The sequence below is a fragment of the Typopeltis vanoorti genome, chromosome 3, assembly GCF_054136105.1.
Source record: "Typopeltis vanoorti isolate ZY-2024b chromosome 3, IOZ_Tvanoo_1.0, whole genome shotgun sequence".
Taxonomy (NCBI): domain Eukaryota; kingdom Metazoa; phylum Arthropoda; class Arachnida; order Uropygi; family Thelyphonidae; genus Typopeltis; species Typopeltis vanoorti.
In genome coordinates, this window is record NC_143551.1 from 64574846 (window position 1) to 64595769 (window position 20924).

Genomic DNA, 20924 nt, shown 5'->3' on the forward strand with positions numbered 1-20924 from the left:
TTTTGCAGACTGAGTTCTGTAGATCTGGAAAAGGCATATAACAAAGACAAAAGCTGTTCAAAATGCAACATTTACATCAAGCAATTTATAGTCTATATTTGAGTTTAAATCATCACTTGGAATTGAAGGAGGTATAGGAAGATGATGCCAAGAAATTATATTCTTGGTTTCATCCTTTATTCAAATGTAAGCAAACAAAGTTTGAGCATGAAGCTTCATGTGCAAACTTTGTTTGCTTACACTTTTGGATAAAGGATGAAACCAAGAATATAATTTCTTGAAATCTTTAATTTATATTATAACTAAGTGGAAAAACTTTCAATGTATAGGAAGATGGTTTGATGTAAAATCTGATGTAAGACAAGGCTGCACATTACCTCCTCCTCATTTGTACACATCATATTACACCCGATATCAAAACTATACATGTCAACCTCAGCTCTTTACTCTTTAAATTGTACAGATGCAATACTCTTAAATTTATCCAGTACAGGTCTCAGGATTTCTAATGACTTTTTAATGCCGATTTAATAACTACGTGACAAATTTGGTATGAAAATCAGCATTAAAATGTTTATGTAAACAGGCAGAACAATGAAAACATCAGTTGCATCCTGAATAAAAGCAGACCTGCAGGGCTGGTTGGCATATACGCTCTCCATCCGTGGGCATGGATGTTTGTGATTGTCTGTGAAAATACTAGTGGTGGTGGAGGGTGGTAGATGGCGCTGGTGTAGTTGGTGGATTGAGTAGTGGAGACAGAGAGATGTAGAGTAGGTGTCCTCCCTCGATGAGTCTTTGGACTCCCTGAAGATGTCACGTAATAATAATAATAATAAAAGTAGAAAAACATTGCATCTGTTTAGGCATAATTTTTAGTGAAAATTGCATATGGAAATAGACAGCAGAATAAACATATTTAGTATTGTGAAGGAGACAACTGAATAAATTTATATGGAATAAGAAAGAAATTAGTCAAAACAATAAACTAGCTGTTCAAACCAATTTTATCTTATGGAGCTGAGCACTGGATTAGAAATAAAACAGCTACTAAAAGAGATCACACATGTGAGTTCTGAGAAAAATGAATAGAGTGAACAGATGGAATTAATTGCAGAATCATGTTAAAAATAAAGACATTAGGAAGAAGAAACTTAACATTATTAACATTCAAGAATGCCTGATCAGAGCTAATCGGGTAATATGTTACCTAACACACTGACTACCAACTACGAGTTATCTTGTATCATATTTTTTGTATTGAATATTAGTATACTATTTGGACACTCCCTACCAACATGGGACTAGAATCTTTCAACCAATAATATAATCACACAGACTGAACATTTTTTTTACTAAAAAAGTTAGTTGTTATAGTGACAAAGTTAAAAAATTATCAACAATTATATATTTTTGAAGAGAAAATACTAATAACTTCCTGGCACTGGCAGCAAGTTTACATGTTAGGGCCACTGGCAGTCAATGTGTTAAACAGAATGGGAAAGGCTAGCAAAACAAGCATCAGATGCTAGGATGGCAGTGAAAAGACCCAGAGGAGGAGCAAGATCTCAGTGAGATGCAATTAAGAAGTGCATTAAACCAGGATTTCCCAAACTTCTTGCTAAAGTGGAGCCCTAAAGCAAGAATTTTTTTTGCAGAGCGCTCACAACTCAATCTTTAAAATAAACATGAAAAAACGGAAGAAATCAATAAGCACTCACCAGTGTCACAAGTGATCGTAGCAGTTGTTTTGAGCTATGCTAGAAAACGTGTTTTAAATTAAAGTATAGTGAGGCTTTTGTCTCAATTTGTGCTTCAGTTGGATACAAGTGTCCTTCAGTGGTGTTAGTGCTGAAACTTTGTTGTTTATATTGTTTTCACTACTTCAGGGTCCATAAAGAAATTTGTTTCTTTATGGACATGTCAGTGGCACGGAGGACTTCTGTACGAAAGTCTAGATCTGCCTTGGATTTTTCGCAGTGGATGCATTGCAGAAACTGCTATATGTATGCACCGAAAAATGTGAATGATCTGTGGACTGTTTAGGTAAACAAGAAGAATGAAAACATTACTGTATGTGAAGAGTGTCTAGATAGATTAGAGCGAGTAGGAATGGAAGCAAACGTCGGGACATAGTAGAAGAGCTTCGGCAGGAGTTCACGAAAATGAAAAGTGACCTTCATCTCCTGCAAGAGGAACTGAAAGTGCTCAGTAAGGAGGTTCAGGATATTAAGACTGAGTTTAATGTGTTGAATAGAGAAATTAGGACTATGGAGATTACTTTAGCTGAAGTAACTAGAGCAAGTTTAAGTAAGGGAGAGACTTTGGTGAATGATGAACTAATGAATAGTATGGATGTGATTGGGAGTCAACAGAATGAAAGCACAAGAGGTCTAGAAGAAATGAGATGTTGTGAAAAAGAGGGAGTAAGTAAAAGAGTGTTGAGGGAAGGTAATGAAACTGGGAGAGTCATGCTGAATAGTGTAGAAAATGAGGCCATGAGTGACGCTTACTTGAGTTTGAATGAGGTTATAAGTGGTATAATATATGATGATTCGATGATTAAAGGTATGGAGAGCACTATGCCTGAGGTGTGCTTGTCTGGTGGAACAATGGAGAGAGAGTGACTTTAGCAATAAAGAGAGGACATGATGCAGAAAAGATGATGTTATGGTGGGTACAAATGACCTGAGTGGTAATATTAATCGGATAGCAAAAGATTTAAGAACATTGTTAGATATCGTAAACAAGAAAAGTGTCAAAGGGAGGATAGTGTGTGTGTACTGCCTCGTTTTGACAATTAGGAGTTAAGTAGACAAGTGAAGATAATGAATGATATGATTGCAAGAATATGCAAAAAGAGGTCTGGAATTTGTTGATGTCTAGAGTGTGTTTGAAGGCAAAAGACAGCTGTATACGAGAGATGGGTTGCATTTGAACATGGAAGGTCATAAGCGTTTGAAGAAGTTACTGTTTTCTGAACAAGTTGAAGTAATTGGGCAGGGAAACTAAAATTGAAAAGGTTGAGTGTAAGAGGGAGAAACTTATGCAGTAAATGTATATTTGTTGATCCTTTTTCTTACAATAATTTGAAAAATAGAGTGGATAAAAATCAGCATGGGACTACTGAAATTAGTAGAATGTATATCAGTTCTAAAGCTGGTACAAGAACTAAAGGGAATCTGCAATTTTTGTATACTAATGCAAGAAGCATTTGAAATAAGAGGGAAGAATTTTTGGCATTAGTCAGCGCAATCTCACCAAAAGTTTTAATGTAGGCATTAGTGAAACTTGGCTGTCAGCAGAAGATGTGGTTACTGGAATTGAATGTGATGAGTACAGTATTTTCAGGAAGGAAGATAGAACAGGGAGGAGAAGTACTGTTGATGATAGCTGATGAGTTGCAGCCAAAGAAAGTAGTATATCAAGAGGATAGACATGTGAATGATAGTTCATTTGAGGTGGTCTGGTGTGAAATAGTGACCAACACAACCAAATATACAGTTGGTTGCTGTTCATGCATCAGCAAATGAGTGCAGGGTTAGTGATTATTATGGGGGATTTTAATTATGGTGATATCAATTAGGAGGAGGAAATATCACGTGGAAAAAAGGAAATGGAATTCATACATCTTCTACAAGATAATTACTTGAAACAGCACATAACTGAAGGGACTCGTGGTGTGTGAGTGTTGAATCTGGTCATAGGTTCAGAGAACATATGCATAAGTAAGGTGTGCTCGTTACCTCCAATTGGTGAGAGCAATCATGTGGTATTAACTTGTGAGGTTGCAAAATTTGTGGATTTCTCTCTTAAGAAGGGGCATATACGGAACTACAAGTTAGGTAATTGTAACAAGCTTCAGAGTGAGCTTACAGCCGTCCCATGACAGAACATATTGCAGGGGAAAGATGTTAGCAGTGCATGGGATATAATCAGCAGGTATCTGAGAAAGACAATATCAGAATGTATTCCCATGGTCAGGAAGACAAACAAGGTAGGATTTAGATGGATGAGTAGCAGTATCAGGCTTAAACTGCAAAAAAAGAAAATGTTATGGAGAATTTACAAGGAGAAAGGTTATCAATACATCCATGAGCAATACAAGGCTAGGAAGGTTACCAGCATAGTAAGAAAAGCTAAATCAGATTATGAGAAGACCTTAGCCAAGAAGATCAAGGGTAATCCCAAAGAGTTCTTCAGCTATGTGGCAAGTAAAAGGAAGAATGACTTTGGAAGGAAAACTTTAGTGGGTGCTGATGGTATTGAGGTGACCAATTCAGATGTAATAGTAGAGTTACTGAGTGATCACTTTTCAAAAGTCTATCACCCAAGTGAGGATATCTCTGTACCTGTAGCAATAATTGATGTGAGAATTGATGTTAATAAATCAGAGATACTTAGTATATTGCAGAATTTAAATGCAAACACTGCTGTAGGTTTAGATAGAATATCAGCTCGGGTGTTGCGTGAATGTGCAAAAGAATTGTCAACGCCTCTTACTTGGTTATTTAACTTAAGTTTGAACTCTGGTATGGTCCCTAGGGAGTGGACGTTAGGCAAAGTGGTTCCTTTGAATAAAGGTGGCTCTAAGCCTGCGGTAGTTAATTACAGACCCATCACCATCTCAGGAGTGGTGGTAAAAGTATTGGAAAAGTTAGTTAAGGACAGAATTCAAGAATAGGTGGATCAGAATAGGATACTCTATAGGGCCAACATGGTTTTGTTAAAGGTCGATCCTGCCTTAGCAATTTATTAAATTTTTATAATAGAATGACACCCGAGTTGGACAAGGGGAATGGCCACAGAGTGATACTTCTGGATTTTACTAAGGCTTTTGACAGGATACCCTTATCCACATCACCAAATGGGGATGGATACTAAACTGGTGATATGGATAAGAGAATGGCTCATGGAGAGATACTAGAAAGTAGTGCATGGAGAAGCAGAGTCCAGGATAAGGCAGGTGACCAGTGGTATGCCTCAGGGCTCTGTGCTTGGGCCATTATTGTTTAATTTGTATATAAATGATATAGGAAATGGCTTGAAGGGAGATATTCAGTTGTTTGCTGATGATGCAAAGTTGGGTAGCACAATAAAAAATCAAGCTGACGTTGAGAGTTTGCAGGATGATTTAAATAAGCTGGCAAAATGAGCAAAAGGTAATGGATGTCAGTTCAATGTGGAAAAGTCTAAAGTTATGCATTTTGGGATTAAAAGATTACCAGCTGTGTACCATACTGATGGAATGGTACTCCAAGAGATTGGAGTACCGGAGAGATGAGGCTAGGGATTTGGGGGGTATTGGTGGATAGGGAGATGAAGTTCAGAGGGCACATTGCTAAGGTGTCCAAGACTGCACATAGGATTACTTGGTTATTGAAGAACATACTAACATCCATAGATAAAGAGGTTATTATTCCCCTTTATAAGGCGTTGATACTTCCACATTTAGATTACTGTGCTTAAGTCTGGTCACCTGGATTCCTTGGAGATGAGAAGGTTGTGGTTCAGAGGAGAGTGACTAAGTTGGTGAGTGATGTAAAATGCTCCCTACATTGATAGATTGAGAGCTTGTGGATTGCAGAGGTTGGTTGATAGGCAGAGAAGAGTGGGATATGATAGAAACATTTAAATTACTAAAGGGTTCTATAAGATTGATGCAGGGGAAATAAATCAGCTGTGTGATAGTGATGGATAGGGATATCAGCTTAGCTGGAAATTAAGGAAAAGTGTGGTTAACAAGGGTGTGAGAACTAGATTTTTTCTTGGAGGGTGGTGAATGAGTGGAATGCATTGCCTGACTCAGTTGTGAGTTTTTCATCTGTAAATGAATTCAAGAAGAGGTATGATAGATATTGTTTTGGTAGTTTGGGTCTCCCCCAATGAGTCTACGGACTCCATGGAGATACCCGTAATAATAATAATAATAATAATAAACTAAATTTAAAAAAATGTAAGTACATTTTAATGACTACAGTGTAGTTGTTGTTTTGAACTGCAGAGATTTTCGAAGTCTGGTACGATGGATGTAACTTGTAACATCATATCATTTTCTGCATTTAGCCTGTTTCTATATTTAGTTTTGGTAGCTACATATAGTGAGAATGTCTTTTCACATAGATATGTTGTTCAAAAACTTCAAAGCTTCATGGAGCCCTAGACAGTAACAATGCAAACTTTTCTTGCACTACTATCATAGTATTCCATATATCACTTGACAAATTTAATGATGAAAGGTGAGCCTTAGGGCCTGTAGCTCAGTTGGTACAAACGAAGCCCTTGAGTTGTTGGAAAGATCGGGTTTGTGAATCTCATCTAGATAGCAAAGAAACTTTATCGGGGCTTTTGAACATGAGTTAGCCAGTCATATATAGAGGAGACAGGACTGTTCCTCCTGGAAAATCAGGTTTTTAATCTCATAAAACAGGCAAACCAGTCAAAAAAATACACACAATTTACAATATAAACAAGCAGTAGCTTTTACCAATTGAACTGCTGGGATATGCTCATCTCCCTAATATATAAATGTACCCCTCTATGGACTAAATGGACTATGATTCTCTCTTATCTCAAACATTTAGGATTTTCCTAAAATAAATGAAAATTTACATTAGCTATTAGTATTACTTTCCTTAAAATTGGCGATACCTAACTCTTACTATCCTTTATTGCTATAATTACAAAATTTTGAAGGCTCTGTGACAATTAACTGGTACTACATCACACTACATGGATGTACTGGATTTCTTCTGTTTACAGTATGATAACAGCATTTTTAGATATTCAATAAGGCCTTCAGTAAATTTCAGTAACATCATAAGGTTTCAACCAGTTCATGCCAGCCATAGATCTATTGTTTTCATTCTTACTGTTTACTGTGGAGTCATAGTCTGCAACATAGCAATTGTATTTAAACATATACTTTGGCACAATTTCTTTAAGAACTATGGTACTATAATATGACATGTTTTAATCACTTTTCTTCAGGTGATTTCATCCTTAATTTTTTATCTTTCAGAATATGATTTCTTTTCCCCTATTGCAAAATTACACAAATTAAGTACTTTTCATATAGGGACCCATTTAATTTATTAAATGGGTCCTTATACGAACCTCAGGCTCTGCCAATTATGTTCCGTATTTATTACATTGCTTCTTGTTTTCTGAAACTGATAGATGCTTCAGTGTAAGAAAAACAAAATGTGTAGTGAATCCAAACTTCTACATCAGGATCAGAGAGTCAATAAAGGGTAACTGCAGGTCTAAGAATGACTTCAAATTAAATTTTCTGCATCAACCACCGAAGAACCCTTTAACAGTGAAAAAATACACAAAATCTAAATGTATACATAAATCTTTTCTTTTTCTTTTTTTAAACTAAAGTTATATGGTTTATTTGCATTTGGAATGAAAATCTGTGTAATTCAGATCACAACAAAAGAGAATTTGAAATATGTTTTCTGAGTATTTTGCTTACTTTGGGTAAAATTCTTTGTTAAAAATTCATCTTAATAAATGATTGATATTTTCATTTCAATCGTATAATGCAAACCATTTTGTTATTCTGGCTGCTCTGCAATGTACTACGAAAAAATTTTTGACACACAGTACGCTACAAAAAATAATTAAAAACAAAACTTAAAAGAATACTGAGAATATCTCTGGTAATGTCATCCACCTGGAAGACAATTTCTATTTTTATTAGCTTTAACAACATATACTTCAAACAAGAGTTAGTAAACATTTAAGTAATATGGAGTGACATTTTGAGATATTAATAAAACACCAAATTTAATTTAAAACTAAACAATGCTTTCAAGTTGAATCAAGGTCTTTAAAAACAGCATTTTTATAAAACATAAAACAAATAAATAGCAATATACACAATGGATGGATTTAAGGCATTCTTTCTTCTTAGATAACATGTGAGGAAAAAGTATGCTGATCATTTAATCCTAAGTTGGTATGTTTGTACGTCCTACATTCATTTTGAAGGTGTTCTGAAAAAATGTTAAGTTTTATGTTGTTGATGACATACGTGCATGTGTAAACATACTTATAAAGCAAAAATAACTTGCTGATGGGCTGTGGTGTCATGCTCTTCATGAGGATATTCCTCATCTTTATCTGCTCTTTTGCATGCTATTTCACATATGCACTCCTGACGACGGTACACTTCATCTCCTCGTGCTTTTCTACGAGCTGCAGTGTTCCGTTCTCGCTCTTGGCGACGGTATTCTTCATCTTCACGTGCCTTTCTACGTGCTACAGTGTTCCGCTCTCGCTCTACGGCCCGTATATCAGAATCTTGTCTTCGCTTACGTTGTCGCACCTTCTCTCTTTCCATTCTTCGCCTTTTTGATTCAACACGTTCTTCATCTGTCAATCGGCTTCTAGGAGCCATTTTCTGTAATATACTATTAGTATAGTATACATCCCAGTCAAAATATATTACACCACAATCACGTTAAGTCACTCACTGTTAAAACATACTGTAGAATAAAGAACTCTTTGCCAAGCTAACTATTAATTTCACAAATGACAATCCTCATTTACATAACAACCAAATTAACTACACAAATCCCAAAGTAAAATATACTATGCCATAATCACATTAAAGATCATTCACCAATAAAAAAAAACCTGTAGATTAAACAACTTTTTACTATGTTAACCAATAATCTCACAAAAATGATGATCATCATTTGTATAAACAAATTAATTAACTAGATAAATTCCAAAGTCAATATACAATAAATTGTATAAGCAGACAAACTTTTAGCCACCAGCTACTAATGACAATTTTCAGTATTATGACATTTTGATTATGTTACTTGCTCTCTCTCTTCTCAGCTATATTGCTCTCCAGCAGGTGATAATACAAGTATAACGTCATGGAATATGTGGAACTGTGTTCAATAAAGTGGCAGCCCCAAATGGCCTATATAAATTCAAAATGCTTTGAACTTTTGTGAAAGCATTAGTTAACAGGCACTTTGTTGTTTATGAAACATGCCTAAAAATCATGAATACTTTCACTACAATTATTATTCACAGTTTCCACTGTTACACAGGTAGTATGATCATTATTTCTAATGTCACAAAGGCAATTTAATGATTACATGCACTGGAATGAATAAAATGAAATCTTTGGAAGTCACAATTATATTCAAAATCATGATACTGGCCAGAGAACCAAATGAAGACTAGTAGAAAAAGGCGCCACTCATAATTCGTGGTTTAGCAATCAAAAGACTGAGATATGGATTGGCATCTAACTTTCGCTAACCTAAAAAAAAGAAACGTTAATATTTATCTTTGTAATATGCATTACAAGCAATGTGCTTTGCATATCAAGTTGAACCAATATTCTTGAACAACTTAAAACTTAGGATATTTTTAAAATATTGATTTCCTTTTCCAACTTCAAAGCAAATATCCATATGCAAATTTCAGAGCACAATGAAGGTCACTAAGTCATCAGCACATTTCATAAATGAGTGGTTGAGCCCAGTGTAGCCAGATGTAATTCATAGATAATTTATATAGAACTCTAATAAAAAATTTGCTAAGAACTGTTAAATCGTAGTGTGTCCTCTTAACAAACTTTTGTTAAGAGGATTATTATGTATTTATTGCTTTTAATAAATAAAATACTAGTGTTATTTTTATAGTCAGATAGGCATTTATTTAATACTTTGTCAAATGTCAATAAATGTTCCAAGCACATATTTTAATCTGGGAAAAAAAAAAAAAGTTTTGGTTTTAAAACTTCCTTTACGCAACTGAATCAGAGTTTTTAGTGATATTCATTTTTCAACAGACTATAGCAGTGAAAAAGAATATATATTGTAACTATTATTTTTTTTGGAAATAACAATGTATACTAAAAGATTAATTTTAAAGACTTTAATTAATACTTTCCTATATTTCGACAATGTTACATTGCCATTATCAGGATCATAAAAAACATGTGCTCACAGGCACTGACACTGAGCAAATGAGGCTGAATAAAGGCAATAGAAGTTGGTCCTAGAGTCATAAACAGTGTCCCTAATGCAGTGATTCTTAACTGGGGGCCACAGACCCCTAAGGGTCTGCAGAAAAGTTATAGAAAGTTTCTAATTTTCAAAATTTTGAAATCTCTTATAATAATAATTTTTTTCTTTATTTTACTTTGTTTCAAACTTGTATCATTTTGTAGTAGTAATCTGAATTATGCAGTTTAATGCAGTAGTTTCTTTTGTGGCGGGGACAAAAGTTGGCTTTCCGCTGCTGTCAACGCTGCTAGTCATGACAGCTGCCTACTGGACATGTGAACGTGTGACAAAAATAATTCTCTGAAGTTTTAAACAATACTAGTACAAATTAATAGAACTCAATGTTTTTAAGTGCAACTTGAGTGCAATTACTTTTCAAAACTTTCAGTGCTGTAATACTGATTTGTTAATTCTTAAAATTTACTCCCTTATAAAATTAGGAGGGGTGCTTAAGGGTCAAAGCTGTATAACTGAGAGGAGACCTCCACATAGCCTTTAAAGGAATGCGGAGAACCAACCAGGGCTTCTGACCTAATGTCCAATCCTCACCTTCTAGTGGTGCATCCTGTTGAGTAACTACTTGGATACTGAACGAACGAGGATGGGCTGGCAATTTGGGATTTAGCCGACCAAATTGTATTCTTATTGGTTAAACCAAAATAAAAAATGATGGTACAACATGACAAAATTTCATGCCGGCTGGGGCGTCACCCGGTTAAACAAGGCCCCCGTTGTTTTCGCCAGGGAACCAGGGCGAACAGCGAAAAGTCAGCTACTGGAACAAATCTGAAAGCACACCCCCAACTCAACATCACCAGAGTTAAAGATCGGTACTATCAACGTAAGAAGCCTGAATGGCAAAGAAATGGAGCTAGCTGAGGAATTAGATAAGTAACAGATCGACATAATAGAGGTGACTGAAACAAAAAAGACCAAACTCGTGAGATCTTTCTGAGCAATAAATACAAAATGTCATATTCAGGCAATGACCATCAAGAAAAAGAAGGAGTAGCCATAGTATTCAACACAAAATACGAAGCTAATCTTCTTGAATGGCAGTCAGTCTCAAGTAGAGTAATGTAGGCAAATATGAGAATGGGGAACTGGATAATGAGACTTATTTGTGCTTATGGTTCCACAGAAGGTTCTACTAAAGTAGAAGTGGAGGAATTTTTTGAGGCTTTAGAAAAAGCAACTGACACAATGAAAAATGAAAAGTCGGTCCTTGTTGGGGATCTAAATAGCAGAGTAGGAAATGATTATGAGACATACAAAAATATTTTGGGAAAATTTGGAGAAAAGAGCAAAGCTAATAATAATGGCAAATATCTGTTGGATTTCTGCTCAGGACATGGACTGGTTATTACTAACACCATTTTCCAACATAAAAATGTGCACAAATTCACATGGAGAGAAAAGGCAAGATATAAAAAAAGTCTCATTGACTATGTTATTGTTGATAGTGATGTTTTCTCCCTGGTGCAGGACACCAGAGTGTACAGAGGATTTGAAATTGGAAGTGATCACTATTTAGTCTTGGGGAGGATAAAATTGAATTTCATATTGAAAAGAATAACATGTAAGAAAGTTTTAAAGCAAATAAAAGTTGAGCAGCTCTCATATGTGAACTGTAGACTAAAATACACAAAGATTATTGAAGAAAAAATGAAAGGGTTTGAGAACAGGAATCAAACCTTGGAGATTCAGTGGCAAACTCTGAAGAAAACATTGATTGATTCTGCCAGTGAGACATGTGGTGAGGTTGTCTGTAAGGATAAAAAAATCAGAACTCCCTGGTGGGCACAGGAAGTTAAAGAGGCAGTGAAGGAAAAGAAGAAAGCATATCAAAAGTTCCTGTCAAATAAGTCAGCTTGTGCTCTTAGAGAATACAGAGACAAATGCAAGAATGCTAAACACTGTAAAAAGCTAAACAAAAGTCATGGGAAGACTTTGGCAAGAATATAGAAAATAAATATCAAGAAGGTGGCAAAATATTCTGGAGGTTGTTGAAATGACAGCACAGTGGTAAAAAACACTGACCAGTCATGCAGTCAGCAATACGTATCCATGTTTGAAGCAGAAAAAGCCATCAAAGGCTTCAAATGTGGAAAGGCAGCAGGAGTAGATGATATTTGACCAGAAATGCCAAAGTACGGTGGTATAAGAGTCTTACAGCGGCTGCACTGCATAGTTCGGGAAAGCCTGGACAGAGGGACGAATTCCCAATGATTGGAGTTGAGCTCTCATAATACCCATATATAAAAAGGGAAATAAAACTGAATGTGAGAATTACAGAGGTATTTCCCTACTGAGTGTTCCTGGCAAGATCTATGCAAGTATACTTGAGAAATGGTTGAGAAGAATTGTGGAAGAAAAGCTTGGTGAAGAACAAGCTGGATTCAGGCCAAATAGAGGCTGTCAGGATCAGATCTTCACTTTACGACAAATAGTCAAGAAAGCATGGGAATATAACAAAGATCTGTATTTAAGTTTTGTCGATTTGGAAAAGGGATATGACAAGGTGCCAAGAGAGAAGCTATTCAATACGCTGCAGTTATATGGTGTCAATGCGGCATTATATCAAGCAATACTTAGTCTTTATTTGAGTTGTAAGTCAGCAGTTAGAATTGAAGGAAGTACAGGAAGATGGTTTAATGTTAAATCTGGTGTGAGACAAGGATGTACATTATCCCCTCTGTTATTCATTATCTATATGGATCACATTATGAAGGAAAGTGGTATTAAACATGATATCAAAATTGGAGGTGTTAATGACAGCTCTTTGCTGTATGCGGATGATGTTATACTTCTAAATAAATCCGCTACAAGTCTGCAAGATTCTCTGACTAAATTGAATAGCTGTTGTAATAGATATGGTATGAAAGTCAGCAATAAAAAGACAAAGACAATGAAATTAGAGAATCATTGAAAATGTCAACTGTGTTGTGAATGGAGAACCTGTGGAACAAGTAAAACATTATTGTGTTCAGAATTAGGCACGATATTTACTGAAGATGGTAAATTAAATATAGAAATAGACAACAGAATCAGCAAAACTGGTATGGTATGAAGTCGATTGAATAAATTTACATGGAATAAGAGAGAAATTAGTCAGAACACTAAATTAGCTGTATACAAGACAGTGTTCAAACCAGTTTTAACTTATGGATCTGAGAGCTGGGTCATAAGTAAAACACTTGACCAAAGACTAGAGACCACAGATATGAAAGTCCTGAGAAAGATTACAGGCATGAACAGATGGCATCAATGGCAATATCATATTAAAAACGAGGATATTAGGGAAGAACTTGAGATTGTCAGCATCCAGGAATGCGTTAGCAGAGCTAATCTCAGGTGGTATGGTCATTTAAACAGAATGGGCGAGGAAAGATTAGCAAAACAAGTGTTCTCTGCCAGGTTGGCAGCAAAACAACCCAGAGGAAGACCAAGATATAGGTGGATTGATACGGTACAAAGTGCCTTAGACGAGAGAAATATAAGATCTGATAATGTTGGAGTCTTGACAAGTAACAGACTGATTTGGAGGAAAATTGTAGACAGAAAATTAATAATGATGTAATTTTTTTCATGTAGTACTATCATATCCTGTACACCCCTTGAGGGTACATGGCAGGAATTTGATGATGATGATTAAATTAGGAAATAAAGAACATTATTTGATTTCCTAAATATAAATACACTTGGTAGTTCAAAAAAGAACACATGAAAGTAGTGATAGTGATAATTCTACGGATGGTGTAAATGCATGGGAAACAGAAAATAATATCACTGAGTAATTTTGACCAATTTGACCAATGAGTTGGGAATTACCCAGAGAAACAATGGAGAAATCATTAGTTGGTATTACCATTCTAGATAAAAAGTGCAACTTGGTTCAGACTACGGTGAGAGACACATCAGCCATTAAAAGATTCAAATGGCAATGAGCAAGTCATACTGCAAGAAGTAATGCTCAAAACTGGATAAAATTTATCTTTGAATGGTATCCCAGAGATAGAAAGAGTGCTACAGAAGACCAAAGAAACAGTGGGAAAATGTGATTAAAGAGATGGCTGGAACTCAGTGGCATAAGACTCAAGACTGAATTGAGAATTTTGGGGGTGAGAGGGCCTTCATCCAATAGTAGACAGAATATGGCTAAAGAAGAAGAAGAAAAGAACTTTGACCTATTGTTTTTGGCCTATTTTCTTCATGTACCTAATTGTTACTTAATTGAATTATTGATGGAATGCAAAAAAAAAAAAAAAAAATAGCACTCTTTTTACAATTTTTCTGGATGCGTCTTTCACATCTCATATCAATCATATCATACTGTCTCACTGAATTGCATAAAAATTCACCATACAGTTTTTGAGTTATTGTGATTTTTTTCTTTATTTTCCTTAATTTATAGAAACCAGTATTTTATAAGGGTTGTCAACCATTAGTTAAAAATGTGCACAAAGGTAGTTGAGTTCTGTGACAAGAGAAAAAAATTCCTGGTTCTATGAAGTTAGTGTTTTAAGGATACCATATTGTTGGTCTGGATGATGGTGAAATAGTTCATGTAACTTCCAGCACATATTGGCATTTTATAAATAGAAAAAAAGATAATGATCCATTTGCAAGGTGTGTGACTAGCATGTCTAAAAAGGGAGGCTGTTTATTTGATTATTTTTGTATAAGTGAAATGTATTTTAAGGTGCCGGCCATTTAAATTCATTAAAAATGAATCTAATGCATCCAATCAGAGTCAAATGAAAAATACATAATCAACTGTATGGTTCTAGCACAATTGAAGAGAAATTGAACTGCTGGTTATTAGAAACACATGGGCACAAGAATTAATAATAGTAATTTATTGTCAGCCTGAATTTAATAAGTCATCAGCAACACACAAGCAAATTCACAAAGTGATCCATGAACAATGAATTATTATTTCCTTTCACAGATGTGAGCTGCATGCTACAGATAGTAAATAAATACAAAAAAATTAAAAATAAAATAAAAGGAACATAAAAAAAAAAGGGGGATACACTGCTTGCCATCTATCAGCTTGACTCTCTCAGAGAGTGAGAGTAATACTGAAAGAAAAACTTGGGATGTGCTGAATATTCGTTTTGCTTTGGTATTCGACTACCTCAGCATGTTTTTCAGATATTTGGCTTTGACCAAATCAGTAGAAAGATTTGGTATTTGGCTGGCTGAAGCAGAAAAAGTCCAATTTCATTTATCATAACAAACACAACCAAACAGGAAGAGTTTTCCCTTATCTTGTGCGACAGCTCAAATAAAAGAGTTTCCATGGCTAATGAGTCAACTTATTCCAGAGTATCATTTCCCAGAAAATGTCTTTCAGCACTAGGCTGAAATTGCAAAAACTCTTCCAAGGATTCCTGAAAGAGTTTTTTTTTTTTTCCCTAGATGTTGAAAAATTCATTTTCCTCTATCATAATTTATTGCAAATTCATTTTAATTATTAAATTCATAATTATTCTCTATATTTCACAATTAAAAATAATTTCCGTTAATATTTTTGTTATTTGAAGAAACAAGTACAATATTTTTGTTCTGATTTTTATGCTGTATTGTTTTTTTTTTAAATACAATGTTCTCTCAATAAAATTAAATGATAGTTTTATTATATCAAAATGGAAGATAAGCAGGTCAAAAGAAATTCCAAAGAATTCCTTTGCTATGTGATAATACATACATAATATAATAGTTTTATTATATCAAAGTGGAGAATATGCACGTCAAAGAGAATTTCAAAGAATTCTTTCACTATGTAGCAATTAAAGGAAGAATGACTTTGGAAGGATAACTGAGGCAGATTCAATAGTAGAGTTTGTGAGTGACCACTTTTCAAGTCTGTCACCCAAGTGGGAATATTTCTGTATCTTATGTAGCAGTAACTGACATGAGAATTGAGGTTAACGAATCAGAGGTACTTAGGATACTACAGAATTTAAATGCAAATACTGCTTTTTTTTGCATTTAAAATGTGGGTTCGGATGAGATATCAGCTTGGGTTATGTGAATGTACAAGTGAATTGTCAATGCCTCCTACTAGACTGTTTAACTTAAGCCTGAGCACTAGTAAGGAGTGGAAGGCGGGTAAAATAGTTCTTTGCATAAAGGAAGCTCTAAAGCTGTAGAAGAAAATTACACACCAATTACCATCTCAGGAGTGGTGGTGAAAGTATTGGAAAAGTTGGCTCAAGTCAGAATTCTGGAATTGGTGAATAAGAATATGATACTCTTTGGGAGGCAACATACTTTTGCTAAAAGTCAATATTACTTTTTAGTAAGTTATTAACTTTTTATAATAGAGTAACAGCTAAGTTAAACAAGTCCTCGTGTGTAGAGGCTTAAGTGCTGTGAGGACATCATGTTGGAGGCTTAATGGATTTTTTACAAAACTCAAAAAGAATTAAAATAGAATTTAATACTTCCTATATTTCATCCTAGTCACTAGGACATCTACGAGGATTACAAAAACAGTTAATGCAAAATACACACAATTAATAAACAATACTGAGCCCAACCACGTGGGTGACACTAAAGTCCTATCTAGTTGGAGCGCCCTCTAAGGGCAGTAGTAGGTGGCCTGGAATGTAAGGTGGGACCTCTGGTGATGAGTGTTTCCCAAATCTTCGGAAGCTTAATACAACCGTATTTATTCAGATTTGGTTGATTTTTGAGAGTTGCTGCTGCTTCTAAGAAAAGTCTCTCTTTCTTGAATTTGCTGTGGTGGAGCATGGTGGTTTTCTTCCAAGATACCCTGTGGGTGGTATCCAAAACATGGTCAGCCAAGCCTGAATGGCCATAGTTGTGTTTGCAGATGTAAGACTTGTGTTCCTCTAAGCGGATGGATGCTGATCTGCCTGTCTGTCCAAAGTAAGCCAGCTTACAGGAACAAGGTACTTTGTAAACTCCAGGCAGAGAGAGAGGAGGGAGCTGATCTTTCGTAGAACGGATAAGGGTAGCAAGTTTGCGGTGGGGCTAATATGCTGTGTGTAGGTTGTACTTTTTTAGTATCTTGGCTATTTTTTTCAGATGTGCCACGGATGTAGGGTATGGTGATGGCATTTTTAAATTCTTGTTGACGAGAAGGATGGGGAATGGGGGGGGGGGAGTTGATTATTTTTTTGATACCGTGATCACTGTAGTCATTGGAGAGGAAAGTGTTGTGTATGTGGTTAAGCTCAGTAGTGAGGGCGGTTCCACTGGAACAAAGATTGTGGGCTCTCTTGGTAAGAGTTTTAATAATGCCAAATTGTTGAGAGGGGTGGTGGTGGGAGAGTTTGTGAATGTATCTGCCTGTGTGTGTGTGGGGGGGGGGTTTCTGTATACAGTGAAGGCAAGTGTATCATTAGGCAGGCGTGTGACTAAGGTGTCTAGGAAGGGTAAGCAATTGTTCTTTTCCTTTTCCATAAAAATGAGTCATTGACTCAGCCCCACTCAAACCTTCTATCTGGCTAAGATATGTAGATGATGTTTTCTCTATTTGGCCTCATGGCCCAGACACGTTAGACTCCTTCCTCAGTCATCTCAACAGCCTACATCCAAGAATCCAGTTTACTATGGAAAAGGAAAAAAACAATTAAAGAACAATTGAAATGGAAAAGAACAATTGAAAAAATAGCCAAGATACTAAAAAAGTACAACCTACACACAGCATATAAGCCCCACCGCAAACTTGCTACCCTTATCCGTTCTACGAAAGATCAGCTCCCTCCTCTCTCTCTTTTCCTGGAGTTTACGAAGTACCTTGTTCCTGTAAGCTGGCTTACTTTGGACAGACAGGCAGATCAGCATCCATCTGCTTAGAGGAACACAAGTCTTACATCTGCAAACACAACTATGGCCATTCAGGCTTGGCTGACCATGTTTTGGATACCACCCACAGGGTATCTTGGAAGAAAACCACCATGCTCCACCACAGCAAATTCAAGAAAGAGACTCTTTTCTTGGAAGCAGCAGCAGCTCTCAAAAACCAACCAAATCTGAATAAATACGGTTGTATTAAGCTTCCGAAGATTTGGGAAACACTCATCACCAGAGGTCCCACCTTACATTCCAGGCCACCTACTACTGCCCTTAGAGGGCGCTCCAACTAGATAGGACTTTAGTGTCACCCACGTGGTTGGGCTCAGTATTGTTTATTATTTGTGTGTATGTTACATTAACTGTTTTTGTAATCCCCGTAGATGTCCTAGTGACTAGGACGAAATATAGGAAGTATTAAATTCTATTTTAATTCTTTTTGAGTGTTGTAAAAAATCCATTAAGCCTCCAACATGATGAGTTAAACAAGAGAAATGGCTACAGAGTGATACTGCTGGATTTTGCTAGGGCATTTGACAGGATACCCCCATGGAATACTGTTATGCAAATTGGAACTAATGAGGAAGATAATAAACTGGTGATGTGGATATGAGAGTGGCTAACAGACAGATACCAAAATGTAGTGTATAGAGGAGCACAGTCCAGGATGAAGAAGGTGTGCTGCAAGGCTCTGTGCTTGAACTATTATTGTTCAACTTATACATAAATGATAGAGGAAATGGTTTGAAGGGAGATATTCAACTGTTTGCTGATGATGTAAAGTTGAGTAGCATAATAATTAATCAAGCTGATGTAGAGAATGATTGCAGAATGATTTAAATAAACTGGCTGTATGAGCAGAAGATAATGGATATCAGTTTAATGTTGAAAAGTGTAAAGTTATGCATCTTGGGATTAAAAGATTACAAGCTGTGTACCACAATGATGGAACTGTATTCAAAGAAACAAATGAGGCTAGGAACTTGAAGGGTGCTGTGGATAGAGTTGAAGTTCAGAGGGCATATTGATGAGGTGTCCAAGGTAGCTCATAGAATTACTTGGTTATTGAAGAACATGCTAACTTGATAAAGAAGTTATTATTCCTCTTTTTAAGGTGTTGATACACCTACATCTGGATTACTGTGCTCAAGTCTAGTCGCCTGGATTCCTTGGAGATGAGAAAGTGGTAGAAAAGATTCAGAGGTGAGTGATCAAGCTGGTGAGTGGTCTGAGGATTGTTCCCTATGTTGATAGATTGAGAGTTTGTGGTTTGCAGAAGTTGGGTGATAAGCTCAGAAGACATGATATGATACAAACATTTAAGTTACTAAAAGGGTTTAATAGGATTGATACAAGGAAAATATTTTGGTAGTTGGCTAGTGGCTGAAGAACAAGAGGTCATCCCTGGAAATTAAGTAAGAGTGTGAGGACTAGATTTTTTTTGTTGGGGAATGGTGAACAAGGGAATGCAGTGCCAAAGTTAAATGTGAATGCTTCATCTGTTAATGAGTTCAAGGAGAGGTATGATAGATATTGTGTGGACAATATGAGTCTCCCACAATGACTCTTCAGACTCCATGAAGGTGCCCATATAATAATAATAATAATAACATCATTATAGATCCATCTATATTTTATAGCCAAATGTAGAAAGAAAGAGAGGTTTCAAAATTTTATCAGTGAGTTATGAGAACAAGACTGGAATCGGAACTGCCCTGGCTTCACTATTTAAACAACATGAATTCTACCTGTATAAACTAATAGTATGTCAGCATTAAACTTTATTCTTTTTTATTCTCGGTATTATAGTCATTCAAACTAATTTATTTTTCATAACATCATCTACCGAGTAAATATGAGCACTGATAACATACACACACATATATATATAAGCCTGAATGGCAAAGAAATGGATCTAGCTGAGGAATTCATAAGTACCAGATCGATATAATAGTTGTGACAGAAACAAAAAAGACAAAAACCGGTGAGATCGTACTGAGCAATAAATACAAAATGTTATATTCAGGCAATGACAATCAAGGAAAAGAAGGAGTATAGTAATCAACACAAAATACGATGCTAATCTTCTTGAATGGCAGGCAATATCAAGCAGTGATGTGGACAAATATCAGAACAGGGAACTGGACAATAAGACTTATTTGTGCCTATGGTACCACAGAAGGTAGTGGAACCCTCTACTAAGGTAGAAGTGGAGGAATTTTTTGAGGCTTTAGAGAAAACAACTGATACAATGAAAAGGGAAACGTTGGTCCTTCTTGGGGATCTAAATAGCAAAGTAGGAAATGACTGTCAGACACACCAAAATATTTTGGGAAAATTTGGAGAAAAGAACAAAGCTAATAATAATGGCAAATACCTGTTGGATTCAGGACATGGACTGGTTATTACTAACACAATGTTCCAAAATAAAAAGTGCATAAATGCACATGGAGAGAAGAGGTAAGGAATAAAAAAAAGTCTCATTGACTATGTTATTGTTGATAGTGATGTTTTGTTTCTGGTGCAGGACACTAAAGTGAACAGAGGATTTGAAATTGGAAGTGATCACCATTTAGTCTCTTGAACAGGATAAAACTGAATTTCATATTGAAAAGAAGAATAGGTAAGAAAGTTTTAAAGCGAGTAAAAGTTCAGCACCTCTCAGATGTGAACTATACATAAACTACATAAAATACATAAACATTATTCAAGAAAAAATGAAAGAGCTTGAAAACAGGAACCACACCTTGGAGATTCAGTTGCAAGTCCTGAAAAAAATACTGACTGACTCAGCCAGAGGCATGTAATGAGGTTGTCTGCAAGGATAGAAAAATCAAAACTCCATGGTGGACACAGGAAGTTAAAGAGGCAGTGAAGGAAAAGAAGAAAGCTTATCAAAGGTTCCTGGTAAATAAGTAAGCTTGTTTTTTTTTTTTACTTAATTTGTACAAAAAATGTTTGTTTTGTACTTTTTTAGTCTTAATTTGAGTTGAAAGTCAGCAGTTAGAATTGAAGGAAGTACAGGAAGATGGTTTAATGTTAAATCTGGTG

The 20924-nt window shown here is 35.7% G+C and overlaps 1 protein-coding gene across 3 annotated transcripts in view; it reads right to left on the reverse strand.

Annotated features, from left to right (window-relative positions):
• Positions 1 to 7760: 7760 nt before the first annotated feature.
• The window catches only part of LOC150108216 (pleckstrin homology domain-containing family A member 3-like), a 141293-nt gene continuing 128129 nt past the window's right edge, over positions 7761 to 20924 (reverse strand). Inside the window, exon 7 of one of the 3 annotated variants that reach the window (XM_090415662.1) lies at positions 7761 to 8410. In XM_090415662.1, the coding sequence (XP_090271788.1) occupies positions 8060 to 8410 (351 nt within the window). In that variant the 3' untranslated portion in view covers positions 7761 to 8059. Of the gene's footprint in view, positions 9293 to 17579; positions 17628 to 20924 lie in introns of those variants that run through there. The other 2 variants (XM_090415663.1, XM_090415666.1) reach the window with 2 other exon arrangements.